This window comes from Schistocerca piceifrons, chromosome 6, assembly GCF_021461385.2.
Source record: "Schistocerca piceifrons isolate TAMUIC-IGC-003096 chromosome 6, iqSchPice1.1, whole genome shotgun sequence".
In the NCBI taxonomy this organism is placed as follows: Eukaryota; Metazoa; Arthropoda; class Insecta; order Orthoptera; family Acrididae; genus Schistocerca; species Schistocerca piceifrons.
Genome location: NC_060143.1, coordinates 175,828,805 through 175,855,812, shown reverse-complemented (window position 1 = coordinate 175,855,812; position 27,008 = coordinate 175,828,805). Strand labels below are relative to the sequence as shown.

Sequence of the window (27,008 nt, the reverse complement as noted above, 5' to 3'; positions counted from 1 at the left end):
TCTGGTATTTTAATTATGTACCTCACTGAAGTGTAGTGTATTATTTACAACAAACTGCATGAGGGAATACATATACTGTGAAGCAGTAGTCAGAATACCCCACAGAGGCCTACAAAATGGTCGTGAGTGAGCACCACGTATTATTCTTACAGCATGTTTTTTTCTGTAATGAAGACTTTCTTAAATATGAGCTACCCCAGAACATTATTCCATACGACATTGTTGAATGAAAATATGAACATACGTCAACTTACTGATTTCTCTCTCCCTGATACTTGCAATGATTCTAAGTGCAAATGTGACTAAGTTGTTTTAAGAGTTCCAAAATGTGTGTGGTGGTTTTTTTCTCCTATTTAAATTCTCATCAACATGGACCCCTAAGAATTTTGAAGTTTCCACCCTATTTATTGGTTCCTCACCATATGTTACACTATCATTGGTGTAGTACCACTAGATGTGCAGAACTAAATATGTTGTGTCTTCTTAAAATTGAGAACGAGACCTTTCGCAGAAAACCAGTCAATAATACTTTTAAGAACTTTGTTCACCATTTCTTCTGCTCCTGTATGTAAGCTTGGATTGCAGTGTCATCTGCAAAAAGAACTAATTATGCTTGTTGTATACTAGATGGAAGATCATTTACATGTATGAGGAACACTGGTGGACCTAAAATTGAACCCTGGGGAGCCCCATATGTGATATGATTTTTTTTTTGTCCCAGTCAGAATTATGTCCCTGAACTATACTCCTTGAATTACTAAGTATTCTGTATTCTTTTGATCAGATTTGACATTACCCATTGGTTACCTATACCATCAATTCAATAAAACATCAATTTATCTAGGAGACTAGTGTGATTCACACAATTAAAAGCCTTAGAGGGGTCACAGAAAATACTAACCTGCACTATTTTATTATTTAATGCTTGTAAAATCTGGCGAGTAAACACGTAAATGGCATTCTCAATAGAGCAACCCTTTTGAAACCCAAACTGTGATTTGCTCAGGGTACTATTGTTGCTAAGGTAAGATACTATTCTAGACTACACCATCTTCTCAAAAATTTTGGAGAATGATATCGGCAGTGAAACAGGTCAGTAGTTATTGCCATCTCTCTTACCATCTTTGTCAAACAGGGGTTTAACAATGGCATATTTCCGTCTGTCTCGAAAATTGCCTCGAGTTAGCTATGCATTACATACTGCAGATAAGACTGGGCTTATTACATGGAAACAAACTTTTAGTACTCTACTGGAGACACTATTAAAACCAGATGAGCTATTTTTGACAGAATCTGTCATTTTCTTAATTTCAGGAGGAGAAGTAGTTTGATACATTCATATGACTGAATTTTATGAAAGTTACACTTTCAACGAACTGCTGTGATTTTACTCTAACTGTTTGTCCCTAGGCTTTCTAATGTATTTTAGAGATGAAACGGAAAATCCAGGATGGAATGTAACAATATTATGGAAAGGAAAGTTACCACTCACCATATAACAAAGAAGCTGGGTCGCAAATAGGCACATCAAAAAGACTGTCACAAATAAAACTTTCGGCCCATTAGGTCTTCGTCGCGCACGCACACACGCACACCCGCACACCCGCGCAACTGCAACTCTCACACACAACCCGTGAATCGCGTGAATGTGTGTGTGTGTGTGTGTGTGTGTGTGTGTGTGTGTGTGATCTATTTTTTATTTTTTGATGAAGGTCTTACGGACTGAAAGCTTTATTTGTGACAGTCTTTTTGTTGTGCCTATATGCAACTCAGCATATCTGCTATATGGTGAGTGACGATTTTTCTTTTCATAATACTGTATTTAAAAAATGCTTATTAAATGGGTTTGCTACCTGTGACTCCTCAATTATAGCCCCCCATTCAGTTCAATAGTGGTGATATCTTGTTCTATGGCTGGTTGTCCTGTCTCATTTCAGCACATTCCACATGGCCTTCTCTGTTGTCAGAAGTACTGATTTCTGACATTCTGTGCATATTCTTTGATTTTTTTTAATAACCTTTCTTAGTAATTTTGAGTAGTTTTTGTGATGTGCAACTACTGCAGGATTCCAACTTGCTCTTGCCAAAAGATACATTTCCCTTTTCCTTTCACGACATACTTTTATTCCTCTAGTGATCCATGGTTTTTTACATGCGTGTTTAGTGTCCTTTATGATTAGCTTATGCAGAAAACTATTTTCAAATAATGATACGAATTTATCATGGAATAGATTAAATTTTCTGTTAGCATTTGGTTCATTGTAAATTACATTCCAAGCATCTCCTTTAAACTAATTTTAAAAATATTTGCCCTGGAGTCATTAACTATTCTAACTGATTTCCAATGAGGAGTATCAATACTGTATGGCACTATGTTATTTATCCTAACTGCGCATCATGATCAGAGAGTATTTGTAACTGGATAAACAGTTATTTTATTACTTTGAGCTTCATCAAAGAAAACATTATCAATTAGAGTTGTACTGTATTTATCCACACATGTTGAAAAGTTAATATCAAATTTTATAATCCATATCACAAGATCATTTTTCCTATAGGAATTCTTTAGGAAATCTACACTGCCGTCACCACAGTCTATTAATTGCTTGCTGCTGTCTGACAGATAGCACAAAAAGGAATTCCCCATAAATGTTCAGTGGGGATCTTTTAACAGTTATATTTAAAAGTGAACTATTTTTCAGCATTAATTCACATGCACATACTTATATTTGCTGATCACAACAAAATCTACTTGTCTCAATGTTTTTGAACTTGCTTTCTGTCTCAATGTATGTTACAACTCCTTTTCCTATGTTTCTTTTACATGAGTGAGCTGCAATAGTGTAATCTTTTATATGTAACTTATCTAGCATATGGTTATGTCGTGCTCATACAGGAAGAGGGGTCATCTTTCCAGACAACCACGAAGCTCTTTTACCTCGTTATTCAATCCTCTACTATTTTGATGAAATAAGCTCTATTTACTTCTTTGTGTGTTATTAAGCATTTTATGGGGCTTTTGTTTTCACTTCTTTCAGGACAGGGTGCCTGAATCCTGATTCTAACCTACAACAGGTGCCCCTCTGACACCAGTAACCATAGAGATCTTGCTATGTATGATGGCAGCTCTCGTATACCAGTATTACCTGCAATAAGCTCAACCAACCTATCTTTCCCTCTCCTGCTCAGGTGTAGGCCACATCTAATATATTCCCATCTCCCAATTGCAGTGACTGGCACTGCACTCAATGAGATTTCATTTCAGCCAACAGCAGCCTGCTCAACTCAATGTTCACACTTCACTGCACGTTTACCCAGCGCTGGTCATGGCACTGCAGGACCTCCACAAAAAACCCTTTGAGTGTGTAGTTGGTACTCCTTTTTCATCAAGGTCATCCCCAATGCTGTAATTATTGTTCTTAGCCAGGCTGTTCCCTGCTCCGCCAACCATAATAATCTGATACCCTTTGAACTAGTTCCCTATGTCCTCTGTCACCGGGCTAAGACTGACACTTGGCTTCACAATACTTGTGACTTTGTCCCTAATTTGTCCTGTACTATTTGGTCTACACTCTTCCTATGACTACTACCTAGCAGCAAGACTCTTCTTCCTACTCTCTTTCAGTACCGACCTACTTTGAGTTTCTTTGCTAGATGTCTGCTGCACCCCACTGTGATCAACAGCTGGATGAGGCTCTTCCCCACCTACTTCAGGTAACAAGTCAAATTTATTAGCTATGTTGCTCAAATGTAGATGAACTTTTAAGGACTGTTCTCCTTTTGCCCACTGCTTGCTACCTTTAGGCTCTATCCAGCTCCCAAGATCCTTTCCCCCTTCAACCTGTCTAATTCAAATTTCGTGTAACTTTATTCAGCCTGAAGGGCACGAATCTTTGCCTCCTGCTCAGTGATTCTCTTGTCTATACTGCAAAGCTTACAGTTCCATGGGAGAGCCTCACCGAGTTCCCCATTCAGTTCCTGACTACAGTCACCCCCGTGAAATTCCAACACACAGTCTACACATACCACTCCCTCTTTGATTGTCCTGTGGCATCATCCACACTTATCACACATTGCAACACAGATTACATGATTAAAAATACAATTAAATCACCTAACATAATTTACACTAGACAAAATTTCATTACTTATGAGCAGCAAAAATTTGGCCTACAGATTAGCGCTTCAGCTGTATGATGCAATGTAAAAAGTTATTTATTTCTGCTTACAACAAGAACTTAGCACCCACTCAAGTACAGTGTCTGTTAAACTATCTTAATCACAATAGACTGTAACTTTATTGTACACAAGCTGCATGTAAACAATCAACTAGTGCAAAAGATTCTAAATCAAACAAATTAATATTTACGCTACTTTCCAGAAACACAAACTTAACAGTGAATCGCCACACTCAAATTAAATTGTTGAAAAGGAAAACAGAACAATTTAGCAGGATTCTCAAAGTTAATTGTGCCAAAGAAAAAAATACATATACTACTACTACTACTACTACTACTACTACTACTACTACTACTACCAACCCTACAATCTTTTCGCATTTTCTGGACTAATACACAAAGGAAAGTTATAGCTTTAACAGTAGGGTTAAAAATGCACTGACACACATCTTTAATGAGTAATTTGTACTAAACTAATAGCTTACCTTTATGACAAAACAAACTGGAAATATCAATATTCATAAAAATAATGCTGATGCTGTACTACTGGTCTATCAACAACAAAGACTTTTTCCTTGATAAGCCAAACTTACAAACTTTTACATTTTATACAATATACTGGGTATTGGATGAAAGTATTCCTGCTTCTTACAAATCCTGTCAAACTTCACAACTCGAAAATTCATAAAATACTTCTATCATCACATTATACCTCAGTTCATATGAAGGATATGTACTTCTGATTTTTAATTTCTTGACTTCTTGGCAGTTTAGCTGTTTCACATGTATTACATATATTTCAGTCTGTACAACAACTCAATTAGTTTCCAATGTATTTCCAACAGGCCAATTTGCTATGTCTATGTGAATCCAACGAGTTAGTAACTTCTCTATTTGTCTGAAGACAATCATGTGTCTCCACGTTCATTGCAGCTGTACAATCCAAGTCTGTGTGGTGTTTATAGATTGTTGGCTTGTTGTCAATGAACTGACATATTGCACATTTCGTGATTTTTATGTAGTGTGCTGTAAGTTAATAAGTTGGTGTGGTGATGTACGACTCCTAGAACTGATGTGTGACGACAAAAATAAAAAAAAATAAAAAAATTAAAAAACTGTATAACTGAAGCAATGTATAACGTGTGTAGCACAATTTAGAAAATTCCTAGGAATACTTCTGAACTTAACAGCTGAAACTCCACACTAAAATGTAAACTGCCTGATGTACGTCATAAATCAAAAGCAACCAAATCATGCATGACATATCTGCTTCGGTTCACAAACACATGATCAGAGGATACTGAGCTACCAACCAATAACTGTCATTCAGAGCCCGCCATCCATTAAGTCATTTGGGAAAATGAATAAATTCACAGGTTAGTTGTTGCAGTGCACCAAAACAAATGATTTAGCACTTATTATTGCTGATTTATCATACCACCACCACCGAGTCATCAATCTTCCAACTAGTCCGATGCAGCGCACCACGAATTCCTCTTTTAAGTCAACCTTTTCTCTTCAGAGAAGCAATTGCAACTTATGTCCTCAATTATCTGCTGGATGTATTCTGATCTGTTTTCCTCTACAGTTTTTACCCTCTACAGCCCCTCCTAGTACCATGGAAATTATTCCCTGACATCTTAACAGATGTCCTGTTGTCCTGTACCTCCTTCTAGTCAGTGTTTTCCACGTGTTCCTTTCCTTGCCGAGTCCACAGAGAACCTCTTCAATCATTTACCTTATCAGTCCAACTAATTTTCAACATTTGTCTGTAGTATCACATCTTAAAGGCTTTCCTTCTTTTCTGTTCTGGTTTTCCCACAGCCCAAGTCTTATTAACATACAATGCTGTGCTCCCTATATACAGTGAGAGGCAAAGAGATTACCCAGCCTAAATAATTTAGAGTCCAAGAACAAAGCATTGCACATGCCCAGGTTCAGAAGTGCCAGTGTTCGCAAGTCCAGCAGTCTGCAGAGCTTCAGCTTGGTTGTTATATCGTCAAATAGAAGCATTATTTTTTAATAGTTAGAATACAGTACATTTCAAGATTCCCTGTAAATTAATTCAGCATATCATTTCTTTTGAAAATCATTCTTTGAGCATGTAGAAACAGTTGAAATATGAGAACTCCACATCGGTAGAAATACTACATTGTTGAGTATTTCACATCCATTTCAACAGCTGAGTGGGTAGGCTGATGTTTTACGAACATAGAGGATGACCTTTCGAATCCAAATAGAGTTAAATGTGTTTTTTTTTTAAATTTAGATCTGTTCAGGTAATATTTTAAGCCTTAATCCACTACAAATTGTGCAGTTGTAGGCTTTCCTAGGTTCCACATTCTTTCAAAAGATTCCATTTTATAATAGTCTAAACAGACAAATGGTTACAGTAAAAAATATTGCAAATGGATGTATTTATTTGTAATTACTTCGACCATCACCTGGTGTGTGTGTGTATAGTTTTCAGCTAAGAGAACTGTACTAGCTGACTCGCATATTTTATACAAGCAAGTTGATGTGCCTTCCAGTCTCTGTTTCCAGTTTAATATTTATTCTTCAACTACAGTAGGCCTATTCGACCATTACGCTAAAAAGAAGAGATGTGTAGCTCGTTGACAGCATGTCAGCTTACTGTGCCGATAGCTGTAGTATGTGTCAGATTGAATATCACTGCAGCCTTTTTTAATTGTGTGGCAAATGTTTCTAGCTTTATTTGCTTTTTGTTGTTGAATTATATTTTCTTTTTTTTTACTTTTTTCAATATTCTTTTCAATAAACAAAAACTAATTATGGTTTGTGAATTTGATGTCTAAAATTAATCTTTCTTTGAAGGTAATATTTATCTGACATCCCATAGTAAAAATAATCAGCCATGAAGGTTGATATTCATCTGACTCTCATAAAAACTAAAATCATATAGTAGCAAGTAGATTTGTATTTTGAAATTAATATTGTTGGCCAAATACCTATACAGGCCTTTAACAGAAAAATAAAATAAAATGAAGAGTAGGATACGTACAGTGTCAGTGTTTTGTCCACATGCCATTGGCATCAAGAACAGCTTGGAATCTTCAAAGCATATAATTTACAAGTTTTTTCAGCCCTCATTTGTGGCATTTCTCTCCCATGAAGAATGAACTAAATCCCACAGGGCATTCACAGTTCCTAGAGGAGGGTCTGGCCAATTGTCCCAGAGAGTCGTCTTAAGCTGAGCCCACATGTGTTCTGTGGGATTGAACACAGGTGTCTTTGGAGGCCAAGGAAGGCACTGAATAATATTGTTCCTCCTCTGAAACCAGCTCTGTATCCTGATGATAGTGTGTGATGGATGATTATTGTGTAGGTGAGCGAGACATCCTTCATGGTACCAAAGTCAAGCTCCAGGGTGATTACATTTTCAAGGATATGTTCACAGCATGCTGAATTGAACTTGCCTTTGATACATTTTAAAGTTTCTGCGCCCTTGTAAGATATCCAGCCCCAAAATTTCACACCCATGCATCCACTTCTAGCATGTGTGGCCACAAGGCATGTATCACATCATTGCCGATATGTGTGGTGAACAAGAGCAGGACCTCTGCTCATGGAATCAATTGTGCACTCATTGGGGAAAATGACATTCCTCCAATTGTCATCTTCCCACGAGTTCACAATTTCTAGTCTACCCATAGCTTGTTTGTCACACAACAGTTCTTTGATAAGAGCATGACAGGACCTGATTTCATGGTCCTTTAATCTTCTGAGAGCAGTTCTCGACGCGTTTGGGAAATGTGAAGCTCTCCTTAGTTCCCAGATGATTGACAATGGAACACACTGGGCCATCCTGACCAATTCTCCACCTATCTCCACCTACAGACTTGTCATCTTCTAGGTACTGGACATCTCATTACATTACCATTGTCTCTAAATCGTTTATCCATCTCCTTGCTGTGGAAGTATCAACACCATAACGATGACCTGCCTCAGATGCAGTAACACCATTTTCAGAAAGAGCAATTATTCACTCGCTAATCTTCACATCATCATCATTTCCCCTCTATCCAACATCTGGTTGGGTTGGGGTATCAATGGTACTTCGCCACTTTACTTGGTCTTTCCACTGTCCTCCTTCCACAATTTGGTTCCATAGCAGGTTTCTCCTCCTCAAACTCATCTTTATTGTATCAATCCATCTTGTTCTCGGTCTTCCTCTTGGCCTCTAGCCCTTAATCTTGAACTCCATCATACTTCTTGGTATTCTTCACTCTCCCATCCTATTCACATGCCCAAACCATTTTAATCTATTCTTTTCAATTTTCTCAGTCAACTTCTCCACTCCAATTTCCTTCCTAACATCTTCATTTTTCACTGTGTCTCTCCTCGTCTTCCCTAGCATACTTCTCAGAAACTTCATTTCACTGGATTGTATCCTACTCTCCTCTCTTCTAGTCATAGTCCAAGTCTCTGAGCCATAAATTAGTATGGGTGGGAAGTAAGTCTTGTATAGCACCAGCTTGCACCTCATTGGCACTTCCCTTCCCCACACCAAGCCCCTCACACCCTGGTAAAATGTGCTACCCTCAAATTGCCTACAACTGCACAATTTGTAGTGAATTAAAGTTCAAAATATTACCTGCACATAAAGGTGTGGTGGTGGTGGTGGTGGTGGTGGTGGTGGTGAGGGGACAGCTGAATCCAGTTAGATTCGAACACTCATCCCTCATCCTTTACGTTCTCGCCATATACTGTATGCTAACTATTGTATTACTTCTATTTGACAATGTAAACACCAAGCTGAAGCTCACAGACTCAGAGTCTGGCACTTCTTAACTTGGGCATGCACAATGTGCTGTTCTTGAACTCAGGCCGGGCAATCTTTTTGCTTCTCATTGTAGATTCACAGAAATTTCTTCCTGAAATTAAGGCCTATGTTTGATACTAGTGGATTTCTCTTGGCCAGTGCTAGTTTGCTTATTATGTCCTCATTGCTCTGTCTGTCTTGGGTTTTATGCTACCTAATTAGCAGACTTCTTTCACTTCATCTACTTTATGATCCTCAATTCTGGTACGTTTCTCGCTGTTCTCATTTCTACTACTTCTCATAGAGTTACTCTCAATCCATGTTCTGTACTTATTAGATTGTTCACTCCAACATGTCCAGTACTATGATGTCACTTTCACTGACAGTAGCAATTTATCAGCAAATCTCATCATTGATATCCTTTCACCTTGGATTTTAATCCCACTCTTGAACCTTTCTTTTATTTCCCTCATCACTTCTTCGATGTATGGACTGAAGAGCAGGGACAAAAGACTATGTCCCTGCCTTAGACCCTTTTTGATCCGAGCATTTCATTCTTAGTCTTCCAGTCTCATTACTGCCTCTTGGTTGTCGAACATACTGCATATTACCCATCTCTCCCTATAGTTTTTCTCCATTTTTATCAGAATTTTGAACATCTCGCACCATTTTACAGTGTAGAACACTTTTTTCAGGTCGGCAAATCATATGAACGTGTCCTGATTTCTCCTCAGTTTTGCTTCCATTACCAACTGCAACATCAAAACTGACACTCTGGTGTCTTTACCTTCCATAAAGCCAAACTGACAGTCATCTAACGAATCAACTGTCTTTGTCATTCTTTTGTTTATTGTTCTTGTCAGCAGCTTGGATGCACGAGCTGTTAACCTGATTGTGCAATAATTCTATCACTTGTTGCCTCTTGCTATCTTGGAAATTGTGTGGATGATGTTTTCCAAACGTCAGTCTCAAACATTCTACAACTTGCCACTTCTCCCAATGATTCAAGAAGTTGCGATGGAATGTTATCTATCCCTTCTGACCCTTCCAAAGCTCTTAAATTCTGATCATAATACTGGATCCCATCTCTCTTCCCTGTCGACTCCAGTTTATTCTTCTATCACGTCATCGGACAAGTCTTCCCCCTTGTACAAGCCATCAATGTAGTCTTTCCAGCGATCTACTCTCTCTCCTTTTCATTTAAGAGTGGAAATCCCTTTGTATCTTGCTTTTAATTTCACCGAAGATTATTTTCATATTTCTGTATGCTGTATCCATCCTGCCGATGCTCATATCTTTTTCAATTTCTTCACATTTTTAATGGCATCAGTTTGCCTTAGCTTCTCTGCACTTAATATTCATTTTGTTCCTGAGTGACTTTGATTTCTGCATTCCTGAACTTCCCTGAACATTTCTGTACTTCTTTCTTTCGTCAATCAGCTGAAGTATTTCATCTAGAAGGGAGAACATATGGAGACACTCAAAGTACCCTCTGCCACACACCGTCAGGTGGCTTGCGGAGTATGGATGTGGATGTAGATGTAGATGTAGATAGATCTATTATCCACGGTTTCAGTTTCTTCACTGTTGCCTTCCTTATACCTATGGTTTCCTTTGCTCTTTTAACTAACGTCCATTCCTGTTCAACTGAACTGCCTACTGAGCTATTCATTATTACACTACAGACAGCTCTAGAGAAATTCAAGAGTCTCTCTTCATTCCTTACTACTTCAGTATCCCACTTCTTTGTGCACTGATTCTTCCTGACTTCTTCAGTAACAAATTGTGATCGAAGTCTGTATCTGTTCCTAAAGTATACGTCTTCCTTCTGTGATTCTTGAACAGAGTATTCGCGGTTACTAACTGATGTTTATTGTAGAACTGAATTATTCCTTCTCCACTCTCATTCCTACTATGAAGCCCATATTCTCCCATAACCCTTTCTCCTACTCCCTCCCCTTCAACTGCATTCCAACCCCCACGACCATTAGATTTTCATCTATCCTTATAATTGAATTACCCATTCAATATCCTTATATACTCACTATCTTTTCATCCTCTGCCTACAGAAATCCTTGTCTTTTTTCCATTTCACTTCACCACACCACATTATATCTAGATTGAGCCTTAGCATTTCCCTTCTCAGATTTTCTAGCTTCCCTGCCACATTCAAACTTTGCATTTCACAAGTCAGCTTTTATAACTTTATCCTTTATTGGTTATTCTATCTTTTTCACCTCAGCCTTGACAGTCCCCTCCTGGAGATACAAATGGGGGCCTAGTCCACCATATTTTGCCAATGGAGAGATGATCATGACATTTCTTTAATTACAGACCACGTTCATAGGGATACACATCATGTGTCGTCTAATGCAGTGGTTTCCACTGTCTTCTGCATTCTCATGCCATTTGTAATTTCTGATTCTTCTGCCCTTAGGGGCAATTTCCCACCCAAGGGCAAGAGTGTGCCCTGAACCTCTGTCCACTCCTCTGCCCTCTTTGACTACGCTGCTGGCATAATGAGGGTGACTTCTTATGCCAAAAATCATCAGCCACACCATTGCTGATGATTTTTATACAAAATTTAAGCAGTTGGCAAGGTTCAAGCCCAGGACCGAGGATGTTTTGATTACTAGTCAAAGATATTATCTGTAGACCACTGGTGCACCTCCCTTTATTACTGTTATTGTTATTTGTAGTAGTAGTAGTAGTAGTAGTAGTAGTAGTAGTAGTAGTTACTACTACTACTACTACTACTACTACTACTACATATAAATTGAAAGTGGAGGGGACAAAGAAAGGTAAGGGAAAGGGAATTACTGAAGTCAGCTGCATAGGGATATCACACATAATCAGCAGCGACGAGTGAAAAGGTTTACCAGACTGGGATTCAAATCTGGGATCTCCTGCTTACTAGGCAGGTACGTTACCCACTGTGCCATCCAGGACAGTTTTATCACAACTGCACGTACTACCTGGACACTTCTCATGGCTGACCCACACTCCCACCGAGTGCCACCTATCTGCAGTCATTGTCCATTTCCTCCATCCACCCTACTCATATTCCGCGTAAGGTCGGATGTATTTGTGTGTCCACACTGTGGACTGCCTAGATGGGCAATGGATTCCCCTTCCCCTTCCCTTCCATCTTCAATTCACATCTAATGTATCACAGCTGCAGGTTTCAAATAGTGTCTGTTCTTTCGGACATGCATTATTATTATTATTATTATTATTATTATTATTATTATTATATGCATGGCTTCACTCAAACACTGCTAACAAAGTTTCCCTGTGAAAAAGCACGGATGATAAGTGAGAACTAGAGTACATACCACAAAAGAAACATTATGACGAATGTGTAATGAAATATTTTTTTAGTGGCGTACACATAAGAATATAAGGAGTGGCAGGTAAGAAAGTGTACAATGAGACAATGGAGCTAACAGTATCATTATGCCACATGTGATTGACGCATGCACTTTACTGTGCACGTGCATCATTTAAAATTGATTTTCATGTTAGTTTAGGTATGGTGATGGTACTTAATGACTGTAGTATTCATTATTGGTAGCAGAAAGTAATTGTGACAAGTATCATATTAAGAAGCAGCAGTGATAGTTTCCTGAATATATAAATTTATCTACAGTGAGCCAGAATCAGAAACAGTGGCCTGGTATGGTTCTTGTCCCATTGTTGCCAGGATAAACAATTCTGTGAACGCACGTGTGCACACAAGCACACATTTCCAAAACCACCTTATAGCAGCATTCACTTGAAAAGGTGTATTTTAACAATTAAGTTGCTAATTGAAATTACTTTTACTTAAAACGGCCAAATTTGAGTTTTGCAGTAAGCCAATATACTGTTACGAAAGCAATGGCATCAGCTAACTGCAACTCAGAGTTGCACACCAAGTGAAATAGTGAAAAACAAGCTATCACAATCCAACCTAACTAAACCTTGGAAGAGCTTGTCCTACCACAAATACTTGGTACAAATCTGCCACACATACTGCAATAAACTTGTGTAATGGTTCAAATGGCTCTAAGCACTATGGGACTTAACATCGGAGGTCCTCAGTCCCCTAGACTTAGAAACTACCTAAACTTAACTAATTTAAGGACATCACACACATCCTTGCTCGAGGCAGGATTCGAACCTGCGACTGAAGCAGGTGCGTGGTTCCGGGCTGAAGCGCCTAGAACAGCTCGGCCACCACGACCGACAAACTTGTGTAATGCTAAACTGCAACTTTAAATTATGCAAGCTCTCATATTAGAACAATTTAGCCCCACTTGTTGCATTAGTAATTGATTCATTTGTCATGAAAGTGAGCATACAACCAAAAAAGGTTCACCTTGAGTTCCTTCAATTACCCAAAAAAGGTAACTTGATGAAATAGTGTGGCAAACATTTAAACACAGACTAAATATTAAATCATATGTCTGATTTCAAAAATCACTACTTTTCTGCTTTGTGCACATCACTTTCTAATAATGAAGTTGACTTAAGATTGGCCAAGCAGCTCCCATAATGACCGTAGTTATTGGATTCTGAAACTGGCAGTTTTTGGTCAACAAAACCTAGCAGATATTTTTCTTTAGTTACATAAGCTTTGAAAAAATACATATTTTCATGCACAATTCATGATGATAGGATAATAATTTAGTAGAAATTCTGCACAAATCTTTATTACAATTCAAATTAAGTTTCAATTTGAAAAGGAAAAAAATAAGAAACATTAAAGTTGCACGTCTCTTCAGTTGGTTCACTCCTCAGCTTCTTGAGTATCAAATTAGTCAAAAGACTCGACATGTGGAAGCTGATGGGCAAGGAGACTGCTGTACAAATCAGCATCATGGTGTTTTCATCTTTACTGCTAAGAAATTTTAAGATATACCCATGAAAGGGCACTATATGACAAACATCAAACTCATTACACCCAAGTGTAAGTCGGGAACGCAAAAAAATAAAGTGATAAATGCAATGCTGAGACCAATCTCAGGGTCAACCACCAGAAAATAGTTCCTACATTTTTTAAGGGACACTGGAAATATGTCCTCCTTTATCATAAGTTGTACATTACTATAGAGATGTTGGGGGAAAACACGAGAAAATCGCACTTGTGAATATAGGCTATCACTCACCTGCAGTTGATTGATAGTTCATGCTTACACATATGTAAAATCACAGATAATGCCATTAGTTTTCAAACCATCTTTTTCCAGTTTAAGTGCATAGCGCACTTCCATTGGATAAAAAAAACATTGTTCAAAATCTCCCTTCTCAGCAATAAAAAAGCTGGTCTTTATTTAGCCACCTCCCCCCCCCCCCCTCACACACACACACACACACACACACACACACACACACACACACACACACACACACACACACGAGCTATTCTTTCTAACCGTTGACACTAAACTACTGCACTTAATAATGAGTGTTATACCAACAGAAATTATCACAGGTGTATTCCTCTAATACTGAGAAGGAAAGAAGTTCAATGAAAAGGAGGATTACCTTCGTTTCTGTCTGCATGATGTCCACTGCACACGTAAATACTGCCACTTTGGCTGGTGATTTTTTCAAAACATCACTGTCAACCGTACGTTTAAATACCATCCCCTGCACAACGTCTGAATTTTGCAGTCCCGAACCCTAAAGCAAGCAGCACATAAGTAAATGCCTTCATTATTAATGCCTAGTCAAATTTAACCACACAGGACACAACTTACCAAAATCTTGCACACTCTGATGTTATCCACATTAAAGGTAGTCTTTTCAGGAACATTTGACACTGAAAAATACAGAACTGAAGTCAATAATACATAATACAAAAATAAAAATTTAGCAGTTATAAGAATACATGAAAATGGCACACTATTTCACAAAAGTTTTCAATATTTTCTAACAAAGGCAGTCGACATTCCCGAGTCTGAGTTAAAAACAAACATAGCATCTGATGCCCCACATTCTTTCAAATATAGGGTATGATTGTTATTAATCATCATCAGGCATTCTCAGTGGATGTTAACTGTATAGTTTTCCAGGTCATGCACTGGATCAGATTGTGAAATCCCATGATGTTTTCAACAATAATGTTTATTCGACATGTTTTGTGTTCTAGATTCTGCAACATTACACGCTACAAACTCTGATTTTTTATATTTACACTAGATTTAAGAATGGTATGTGATCGGAATAAAGAATATAAATCAGTGTTTTACGCTTGTACAGAAAGTTTGATTAATGACGTCATATGGCTCACAGTTATACCAAGACGGAGCCACCAGCGAATCCCTCACCCCAAACACACACACACTTTGTGAGTGGTTTAAACACTTCCAAGAAGGAAGGGGGACAATAGGAGACACTACCCAAACTGGCTGGCTTGTGACTGCGCCAACACTGCACAACGTACACAAAATAAAGTCACTTTCATCCCAGGATCATCATGTGACAGTGCGAATTACAGCCCAAGATACGCGAACTTGCTGTGAGATAGCCCCTCACAGTGACCCAGGATTTGGATAAATGCAAGCCTTGTTCCAGAATCATGCCTCACACTCTGATGCCAGGACAAATACAAATTCAACTTGGCACCTGTAGAGACCTCACAACTAACTGAAACGCAACTTTCACGATGGCCATCATCACAGGTGATTAGCCCTGGTGCCTGGGGTACGACACCAAAGGCAAGTGTGGAGTGGCGCAGTTCACGCTTGCCGAAAAGCAAGAAGGTGTGCAATGAGTGATCCCAAATCAAAACAATGCTCACGATGTTCTTTGACTGTGAGGGTCTAATCCATAAATAATTCTTCCCTGTGGGGACTACATTAAACAATGCTACATATGTGGAAATACTGAAACATCTGCTGTAAAAATCCACTGGGTATATGCCCATTATGCCAAACAAGGTGGCTGGACCCTTCTCCATGACAATACTTGGCCACACAATGCCCTTCTGGTGCAGCAGTTCTTTGCCAAAAGGTGAGTTGTGTCACTCAGACCAAAAAAACAGACACTATGTATTTTCATTTAGCACCACTGATTCCACCCAAGGTCCCTATGCAGCTGATGTCAATAGTTCCTGCTCTTTCCTGTCCTTGCTCCCTCTTCAATCTTCAGTTTAAATAATATGTATCACACACCCAAAAGAACAGACACCACACATTCATATATTCATCTTGTTCCCTATACTGAAAACAGCCCTGAATGACCAGGGGTCTTTGGACTTTTGAATGTCTAACATAATTTTACAACCCACCTGAAGACTATCCCTACAGCATTACCATCAATGGGAATTATTTCGAATGACAGTGACTGCTGTTTCATGCAAGCCAACAATCCGTTTGCAATATAAACACATTCACTGAACTTTCTGGACTGAAATTGTAAAATCATTATAAAAACTTTTTAAGTAGACATTATCATTTACTGTATATCTCCGAATTCAAGACAAGGATTTTTTCCCAAAATTTCGTGCCCAGAAGTAGGGAATAGTTTTGCATTCGCAGCACATAATGTGGAGTTTCTTTTCTTTACCAAATAGAACCACAAGCTTCCATTAAAATGTAACTCTCAGCATCTTTGAATGACAGCAGGAAATGTTTATATATAAAGAAACATTCCACGTGGGAAAAATACATCTAAAAACAAAGATGATGTGACTTACCAAACGAAAGCGCTGGCAGGTCGATAGACACACAAACATACACACAAAATTCTAGCTTTCGCAACAAACGGTTGCTTCGTCAGGAAAGAGGGAAAGACGAAAGGAAGTGGGTTTTAAGGGAGAGGGTAAGGAGTCATTCCAATCCCGGGAGCGGAAAGACTTACACACACACACACACACACACACACACACACACACACACACACACACACACACACACACACACATATACAGACACAAGCAGACATATTTAAAGACAAAGAGTTTGGGCAGAGATGTCAGTCGAAGCGGAAGTGCAGAGGCAAAAATGATGTTGAATGACAGGTGAGGTATGAGTGGCGGCAACTTGAAATTAGCGGAGACTGAGGCCTGGTGGGTAACGGGAAGAGAGGATATTGAAGAGCAAGTTCCCATCTCCGGAGTTCGGATATGTTGGTGTTGGTGGGAAGTATCCAGATAACCCGGACGGTGTAACACTGTGCCAAGATGTGCTGGCCGTGCACCAAGGCAAGTTTAACCACAGGGTGATCCTCATTACCAACAAACACTGTCTGCCTGTGTCCATTCATGCGAATGGACAGTTTGTTGCTGGTCATTCCCACATAGAATGCATCACAGTGTAGGCAGGCCAGTTGGTAAATCACGTGGGTGCTTTCACATGTGGCTCTGCCTTTGATCGTGTACACCTTCCGGGTTCCAGGACTTCCTTTCGTCTTTCCCTCTCCTTCCCTCTTTCCTGACGAAGCAACCGTTTGTTGCGAAAGCTAGAATTTTGTGTGTATGTTTGTGTGTCTATCGACCTGCCAGCGCTTTTGTTCGGTAAGTCACATTATCTTTGTTTTTATATATATATATATATATATATATATATATATATATATATATATATATATATATATTGTTCAATTTCATCACATTCCTCTTTTAGCCATTTTTTCCTAGCCTGCTCTGTTTCTCTTCGCAGTTCGTTATTTAACCTTCGGTATATCTTTCTTGCATCTTCAGTGTTCTTGTTTTTCAATTTTCTTCTCTCCTCCATCTTGGAAATCATTTCTTGTGTGACCCATGGTTTTTTTGACCTTTTCCCTTTTACATATCCTATATTTTGCTGTCCTGCTTTAATGATTCCTTCTTTCAGCATATTCCAGTACTCGTTGGCATTATCAGGTGCTTCTTTGTCTCGTAATGTGTTTAGAAAGTCCCGAGACAGCATTTCTGTAATTTGTTCTTTGTTGGACCTTATCTTCTCTAGATCCCATTTCTTCACCATTGTCGCCTTTTTCAGTTTTTTCATTCTTATTTCTATTTCTGCCATAAGTAAGTTGTGGTCACTATTAATATCTGCACCTGGTAATGTGTGCACCTTCTTGATTCCATTCCTGTATCTTTCTTCTACCAGTATAAAATCGATTTGGTTTCTATATTTATCCCCTGGTGATTTCCAAGTGTAGAGCCTCCTCTTATGGTTCTTGAACCATGTGTTTGCCACTATCAGCTGCCTTTCCCTGCAGAAGTCAATTAACCATTCACCTCTGTCATTTCTCTTTCCAAGACCATGACTGCCTACTATGTTTCCCTCTTTCCCTTCTCCCACAATGGCGTTCCAGTCTCCCATTACTATTTTGCAGCATTTTTTATTTTCGTCCATTATTCTCTCTATTACATTGTACATTTCCTCTACAATTTGGTCATCATGTTCTGAAGTTGGCATATACACCTGGACAAGAGAAACAGAGCAGGCTAGGAAAAAATGGCTAAAAGAGGAATGTGATGAAATTGAACAACTGGACAGGAAAGGAAGATACGACTTACTATACAACAGAGTAAAGACTATGACATGGGAACAAAACAGAGCAGGAAGTGCTACTATGGAAATTTTGAGTAAAGACGAAGAGGTAGTGTATAAAGATCGTGACGATGTCCTCCAGAGATGGGAAGAATATATAAAAGAGCTATATGACACAAATAGCAAACCAGAAACTCTGGAACTTCAATCACACAACAGTGTAAGTGATGAAGAGAAAGGACCGACCATCATAATGGAAGAAGTAAAGTCTGCTATTGCTGCAATGAAAAATGGCAAAGCAGTAGGTACAGATACAATACCGGGAGAAATACTAAAATGCTTGAACCACAATGGAATAAGAGAAATATTGAGGTTATGTAATAAAATATATGACAGTGGTGAATGGCCTGAGGACTTTTTGACAACAGTAATGATTCCATTGCCGAAAAAACAAGGAACCAAGAAATGCAGCGAGCACAGGACAATCAGCCTCATTTCACATGCAGCCAAAGTGATGTTAAGAATAATTAATAAAAGACTTGAAAAAGTAATAGAGGAGAATCTCGGCGAGGAGCAGTTTGGCTTTAGACGGAATATGGGCACCAGAGATGCAATAGGGCTCCTACGAATCTTAGGAGAAAGGTTTATTGAAAAAGGAAGAGACATATATGTGCTTCATCGATTTAGAAAAGGCATTTGACAATGTGGTTTGGGACAAGCTGGCGACTATTATGAGGGAAAAGAGAGTGGACTGGAAAACCAGAAGACTTATAAACTCATTGTACCTTAATCAAAAAGTTTCAGTTAAAGTGAGAGGAGAAAGTACAAACTGGATCAGACTAGGGAAAGGAGTAAGACAAGGATGCTGTTTATCACCTACTCTTTTCAACCTGTACTTGGAAAATATGATTGACCAATGCTCATTAGATGACAAAGGAGTAGAAATTGGAGGAAGAAGAGTAGGGTGCTTGAGATTTGCTGATGACATGGTCCTTCTAGCCACAGGGGAAAAAGAATTACAGGATTTGGTGGACACCATTGCAACTAACGGAAAAAAATATGGAATGAAAATTAACACAAATAAAACAAAAGTATTGGCAATAGGAGGAAATAAGGAACTAAAAATTGTGCTGAATGGAGAAAAACTAGAACAGGTGCAAAATTTTAAGTATCTTGGAAGCAGGATAGACACCGACTGGAAGTGCACCACAGAAATTAAAACAAGGATAGCAATGGCAAAAAGAGGCGTTTTATAAGAAAAGGAGAATCTTCTGCAGCGGTATGGACAGAGAACTCAGAAAGAGACTCATAAAATGTCTTGTATGGCGTGTTCTTCTATACGGCGCTGAAACATGGACTATGAGGAAAAAAGACAGAGAAAGGCTGGAGGCTTTTGAGATCTGGACATGGCGGAAGATGGAAGGAATAAGTTGGATGGACAGAGTAAAAAATGAAAAGGTACTGAGAAGAGTGGGAGAGAAAAGGCAGTTACTAGATGTAATAAAGAGAAGAAAAAGAAATTGGATTGGGCATATATTAAGAAAGAATGACGGACTGATAAAAACAGTTTTAGAAGGTTATGTAGAAGGGAAAAGGAAGCGAGGAAGGAAGAGATTCCAGATACTGGATGACATGATGGACGGTACAACATACAGCAGCCTTAAGAAGGAAGCAATGGATCGCAGAAAATGGAGAGGCAAAGGACCTGCTAATATAGCAGATAACTGATGATGATGATTATATATATATATTAACAGTTGTTTTTTGTCTTTGGAGATCCCACTTCTGAACTGCGTAGTAAGTGTGTAACGAATTGTGTTGTGGAGCAACGGGTTTCAGCATCGAGTTTTTCAACAAGATGCAGGCATTACTATTACACAAATTTCAAAATCATTGTTGTCTGGCATGTACAAGCAATGGGTGATTGTGGGTCTTCAAGGAAGTACGAAGTCAAGGAAGCCAATGTTTGGAGGTGGCGAAAGGGCGAAGGACATCTGAATAATGTGAAACTGACTAGGAAAGATTTCAGTGGCCCACAGCACATATTTCAAAAATACTCAAGGAATGGCAATTTTCTGCAATCTCGTACAAAATAAAGCACATGAATTAGCACAGGAACATAGTATTCAATTTAAAGCCAGCTCTTGGCGATGTACATGGATGACACAATGTAATGGACTTGTGTTGCGATGATGAATGTCCCTTGCTCAGTGTCTTCCAGCATCGTATGTGATTAAGTTGGTTGAGTATCAGCAACATTTTATAAGACTGACAACAGAACATCTTTACCTGTAAGGATGTTCTTTGCTATGACTGCAAAGAGAAGTGCCAAGAGTGTATTGGTTCAAACTATGGGCAATGAGAAATGTGGATCATTGTGGTGATGTGTGCACTTGCCGATGGAACGAAGATGCAACCCTATATCATCCTAAACTGCAAAACTTTGCCAAAGAAAAAACTGCTGCCTGGTGTCATATTTCCTTACAATGGAAAAGGATGCATTACCAATGAGTTGGTTATAAAACGGCTTTGTATAGTCAGGAGCAGGACGTATGGTGCTGTTCTAAAGAATTGTGGAATGTTGATCTTTGGTGTTTCAAGGGGCATCTGACACTTGCAATGAAGGTAGAAATCCTGAAATTAAACAAATTTTATCGACATTGCAGGAGGCGTGATTTTGCGACAACAAGTCTTAGATGTGGTGATGACTAATCCACTTGAAGACCATTAGAAACAGCTGTACAGCGGTTGATGAAGGTTTCTCAGATCTCCAGCCGTATGGTAGCGTTGATATATCGCAACATTTCAGGAAGTGTCATACTACCCATCTTCTGGTGAAGTGTCGAGATTCACGGAGAGCGGTGCATTTATATGCGCAGTCGCCCCCCTCCACTAGACCCCGGGAGGCTGCGGTGGACTGGCCGTGTGCGTGCAGTGGTGGGGGCAGCAGTCGCCCCCAGCGGCTGCGTTCGGTTCTCGGTGTAAGCATTCTGTCTGCGTCCGCAGCGGAGGACGTTGACGGGTGCTCCCGACGGATTGCCGCTATCGCATTGTTTCATGCTGCACTGAGATGGTATCCCTCATCCCTGTCAACCAGGTTGTCGTGAATCCTTATTTCTAGGGATTCTTTCATAATACTTTCCCAGAAGCCAGATGCTCGGTACAGCACCTTCATGTTTTCAGAGTTGAAGGTATGTTGTTCATTTATGCTGTGTTCTGCTATGGCTGATTTTTCTGTGTGACCTAGTCGCACAGATCTGATATGTTCTTCGCAGCATTTAGATGTAGAGTACTGTGTTTGTCCAATTTATTGTTTACCACATTTGCATGGTATGCTGTATATTCCTGGTGCGTTAAGCTTCAGCAGGTCTTTGGCAGAACCTAGGAGCTCCCATGTCTTCGGTGGTGGGAGGAGAATGGTTTTGATATTGTGTTTGCCCAGAAGTCGTAAAATATCAAAATAGCTAGCGACACTGCTCGAACCCCTTATGGGACACTGCAGCCATCATGTGAGAAACACAGCCGAATTCATAAAAATACTCAGGGACATGTGACTACAAAGGGAGGACCTACTCGTGAGCTTCGATTTGATGTAGCTTTTCACGAAAGTGGCCGTTCAAGGCCCTCTTGGCACTTTTAGCTCAGCACTTTGAACCACAAACAGTCAGCCTTTTTGAATTGCTTTAACAAGTGCTTTGCAACAAATGCACAATCAACTATGGGAATAAATATAAGCTATCCATAACAGTGGCAGTGTTACTGTAGATTCTGTGTACGGAGGACTAAGTGGCATCTGTATCTAAGGGGCAGATGGGCCATCTATATATGATTTTATTTTGTGTGTATCAGTAGTTTGTGTCCTTCAGTTACCTGTAATTAGGAACCATTTGTAAGTTTTCAAAATAAATCTAGTATTTGTATACATGTTGTTCTGCAATCCCTTGTTCAACGGGGAACGGGCTTGGGTCGTCATGCATTCGTAGTCATCTTCGATTATTTGGAAATACATGGTAATACCATATTCTGAATTACTCTTGTAGAAAACAGAAAACCATGACACATACTTCAACCTGCAAATATAGAAATGATTTGTGTAAGCATTCTTTATGGAATTCTCACAAACGGCAGTAGCAGAATTCACCACTTCATCTCAATCATAACAGACTTAAGATATTTTACAGGTGATTTCTATAATTCTCTCTCTCCTAATATTAAGTCACAACACATAATCTGAAGTTTATCCATCCATTCATGAAGTTACCTCTCAAGATCCTGGACACACAATGCACTATGAATTATGTCTATGTCAGTTTGGTACACTGAATGTTTCAGAAAAGGACAACTACGCAATTAGATATGAGAGCCATTGAGCTTTAGTTTAGTCTCACGTCTAGTGAACTTATTTGTTTTTGCTTTTAAAGCCTCCTACTGCCATCCAGCATAGTGTTAACTTTATGCTGTTTGAAACTTTGCAACACTTGACTGTTGGGCATGACTCTGCACACAAATGAAAAAAGGAAACAAAACTTCTGTTAAGCAGATCTAGTTAGAGCAATAGTTTTATTAACTAACTGCAACCTTCCTTGTAATTATCAGTTGCGCAGAAAATGCCAAATTATTTGTATGGCCATAGGTGACCGATTTGACTAAGGTTCTTTTTTGGGCAAAACGATGCATATGTACTGTGATTAATTTATTTACAGAGACAGGTAAAACAAGACCCCTTAATTGGATGTCTCTTGACTTGTTAAACTAGATGGCTCACAACAACATGTAAAAATCATTCAAATTGCACTATGAGGGGCATTTGAAAAGCCCGTACAAAAATGAAAAGTACTTACGTGTTTGAAGTAAACCTTTTTTATTTTTCAACAGTCTCCTTTTAGACTTATACACTTTGTCCAATGCTGTTCTAGTTTGTTGATCCCTTCCAAATAATAGGAATTGTCCAAGTATGCAAAATAGCTATTAGTTGCTGCAATCACCTCCTCGTTTGAATAAAATCTTTGCCCCACTAACCATATCTTCAAATTGGGGAACAAATAATAGTCCGAGGGAGCTAAGTCTGGAGAATAGGGGGGATGTGAAACGAGTTGGAATCCTATTTCCATTAACAACTGCTGAGCTGTGTGCTGGTGCATTGTCGTGATGGGAAAGACTTATGTGGTCAAATCGCTGGCATTTTATTTGCAGCTCAATTTTCAAACGGTCCAATAACAATGAATAACATGCACCTGTAATAGTTTTACCCTTTTCCAGGTAGTTGTTGAGGATTATCCCTTGCGAATCCCAAAAGGCAGTCGCCATAACCTTTCCAATCGAAGGAATGGTCTTCGCCTTTTTTGGTGCAGATTCTCCCTTGGAAACCTACTGTTTAGATTGTTCTTTGGTCTCAGGAGTATAGTAGTGTATCCATGTTTTATCCACAGTGACGAAACGACACTTAAAGTCGTGCGGATTCTTCCTGAACAACTGCAAACTATCCTTGCGACACTTCACATGATTCCGTTTTTGGTCAAGCATGGGCAATCGTGGAACCCATCTTGCAGATAGCTTTCTCATGTCCAAATATTTATGCAAAATATTATGTACCCATTCACTCAAGATGCCCACAGCACTAGCAATCTCACGCACCTTAACTCTTCTATCATCCATCACCATATCACAGATTTTATCAATGATTTCTGGACTCATAACCTCCAGAGGGCGTCCAGAACGTTCAGCATCACTTGTACCCATATGGCCACTCCGAAAATTTTGAAAGCACTTATAAACTGTTCTAATTGAAGGTTCAGATTCACTGTAATGTTTATCAAGCTTCTCTTTAGTCTCCTGAGGTGTTTTGCCTTCATAAAGTAATGTTTAATCACCGCACGAAATTCTTTTTCATCCATTTTTTGACAATCACTCTACTTTCTTGATTCACAGGAATGCCAAACACAAAGAAATAGACCAATACAGCTGAAACTTGGCATGCGTTCTTTTCAAAGATGCTACTAACTAAACATGACCTCGATACGCATCGGTGGTGCCATCTCTCAAACTTTGCACGAACATTTCAAACGCCCCTCATATAGGGAATACATCTCGAGCACTGTTTGATAAAATATTTGGTTGTCTCTTGCAGTTTTCAGTAGTAAATATTTTGTCCTTGTATTTCTTTACGGTGTGGTGACCTGGTGTTTGTACTTTGTTCGTTCAGTGGAGCGTGCTATATGGGAGAATAGCACATTGTTTTGCCAAAGAGGATTTACTTTGACGTAAGTTGTCGGCTTCATTGGAAATTTTTATGCCGCAGAGTTGTTCAATCATGCTGATGAATGTTGCTGCGGGCAAATTTAAAACACCCAAGACCTAAACATATTTGTGTGTGTGTGTGTGTGTGTGTGTGTGTGTGTGTGTGTGTGTGTGTTGCTGCGGGCAAATTTGAAACACCCCACGACCTAAACATATATTTGTGTGTGTGCTAGTGTTCATTTTTAAACCTTTGCCCTCTACAACTAAGAAAAATTCATGTTACTTCTGGTGATAGGTCGTAAAACTTTTTATTAATCTGGAAGTGAAATTGCTTTCCTTGTTGTAAATTGATTTGAATAATCATTATAATTCATCAGAGCTACTGTGTTTTTGTATTATGATATTTCGATTTACAAACTGAGCCTCTGGGAGTTCCTTGGAATTGATATTATTATTATTATTATTATTATCACCATCACCACCATCATTTTATTATCGCTGTCATCATCATTGTCATCATCACCATCATTATAGTAACTGTGTACATGTTTCAGTTCACTGGTGTCCCTTTTTATTGTAAGCTTCACTGTTTTCTCATATTCAGATTTGGCCAATCTCCACAGGCAATATTCAGTTATAAATTGCACAGTCATTTTGATAAATAAATTGTAGTAGTTTAAATTGAACATTTATTGTTATGGTAGTCCAGCAACCTGCCACTCCCTACACACCCCAGCTACTTACTTCCTCAATACAATTCATGTCCAAATTTATGCTTTGAGAGCAACAAGATTGCTAATGAAATACTGTAAAACTGAAGCAAAAACAATCATTGAGTTATTTTCATATTTCATTGTAAGGAGCAAACAGTAAGAATTCCACTTTAGAATCTGCCATACAGAAACTCAATTTGTTGTTTAAAAAAGTGGAGGATTAACCACAGAAGCTATTGTACTACCAATATCACTGTCCATGGTGTACAATCTCAGTAACACTTGCTTCATGCTACTTTTTTATGGTGTTAATTATATCTCTAAAGATTACCACCCAGCTGCAAGCACTAAATGCAATAAGTAACTTGGAACTTCCCACAGGAAAGCTGGAAGCAGAAGAATAGGCAGATTCAATTACATATGCTTGTGAAGTGTCATGTTAACTGCATGGATAGTATTCAGTTTGTCAAATTTCTGTTAACTGTTATTGCAGAAGCAAGATGTGTGGTTTGGGGATCTTATGGACGCCCAACGGCGAGGTTATCAGTGCCCTGACAATGATTAAAATAAACGAATGTGGATAAGAACAAAAACTGTCGTACACGCATGCACACAAAATGACCACACAATTACTCTATTGCACAGGCACTCCCAAATGCACTAAAACCAATGAGGATGCCAGATAGCTAATCAAGAAATTAAAACAGGGAAAAAAAACCACAGAAGAGCTAAAAGAACAGCACAGGGAAATGTGACTGGCTGACCACTTACAAAAAACTTGGGTGAGCCAGCCACCCTGTTGACGCATTAAAAACATCTCCCCAAAATCTTGTTAAAAACGTGGGACAATTCGTGAAAATTTAAAATGCAAACCACATTCGTTTGATCATTGCATAAAATATACTTCAGATCTGCCGGCACATCTGCTGCAGTCCGCTGGTCAGCAAATAAAATGTGGTGCACTGTGATCTGCAAGCCACAAGCACCACACATCGGAGGGTCCTCTCACTGGAGTAAAAATCCATGTGTCATAGGGCTGTGGCCGAAGCAAAAATGAGTAAGGAGGACCTCGTCCCATCAACATGGCTGGAAGAAAGTACACCACGGCCGAGTTGTGAGCTTGACGACACGGAGATTGTCGTCGTTTACTTCTAGCCACTCATGTTCCCAGCAACACAGGACTTTATATTGCAACAGCAAGGTGGGGGCATGCTGGGGGACAGCACACGGAAAGACCTGACGGTCATGACATCTCCTTGGCTGTTCGATCAGCCCTTTCATTCTCCAGAATTCTGATGTGCCCTGGTACCCAGCAGAAAGACACCACCTTCCCCAGTCGCTGTAGTTGGAGGAGGGCATTCTGGATCTCTTACAGGTTGAACCCTGGTGAAACATGTGGCTTAAATTAATTCACTCCGTGGCAATACTGGCAACAAGGTGAGAGGATGGAAGGCTGCTTAACAGCAGGTGTGTGTGAGATTTTATATATATATATATATATATATATATAAAAACAAAGATGAGGTGACTTACCGAACAAAAGCGCTGGCAGGTCGATAGACACACAAACAAACACAAACACACACACAAAATTCAAGCTTTCGCAACAAACTGTTGCCTCATCAGG

General features: G+C 39.1%; 1 protein-coding gene across 1 annotated transcript in view; it reads right to left on the bottom strand.

Moving 5' to 3' along the window:
• The window catches only part of LOC124802864 (T-complex protein 1 subunit theta), a 107,995-nt gene that overhangs the window by 21,222 nt on the left and 59,765 nt on the right, over positions 1–27,008 (bottom strand). The window contains exons 4-5 of the mRNA XM_047263903.1: positions 14,706–14,767; positions 14,491–14,628 (exon numbers count right to left, since the gene is read on the bottom strand). Coding sequence (XP_047119859.1) covers positions 14,491–14,628; positions 14,706–14,767 — 200 coding nt within the window. The remainder of the gene's footprint in view (positions 1–14,490; positions 14,629–14,705; positions 14,768–27,008) is intronic.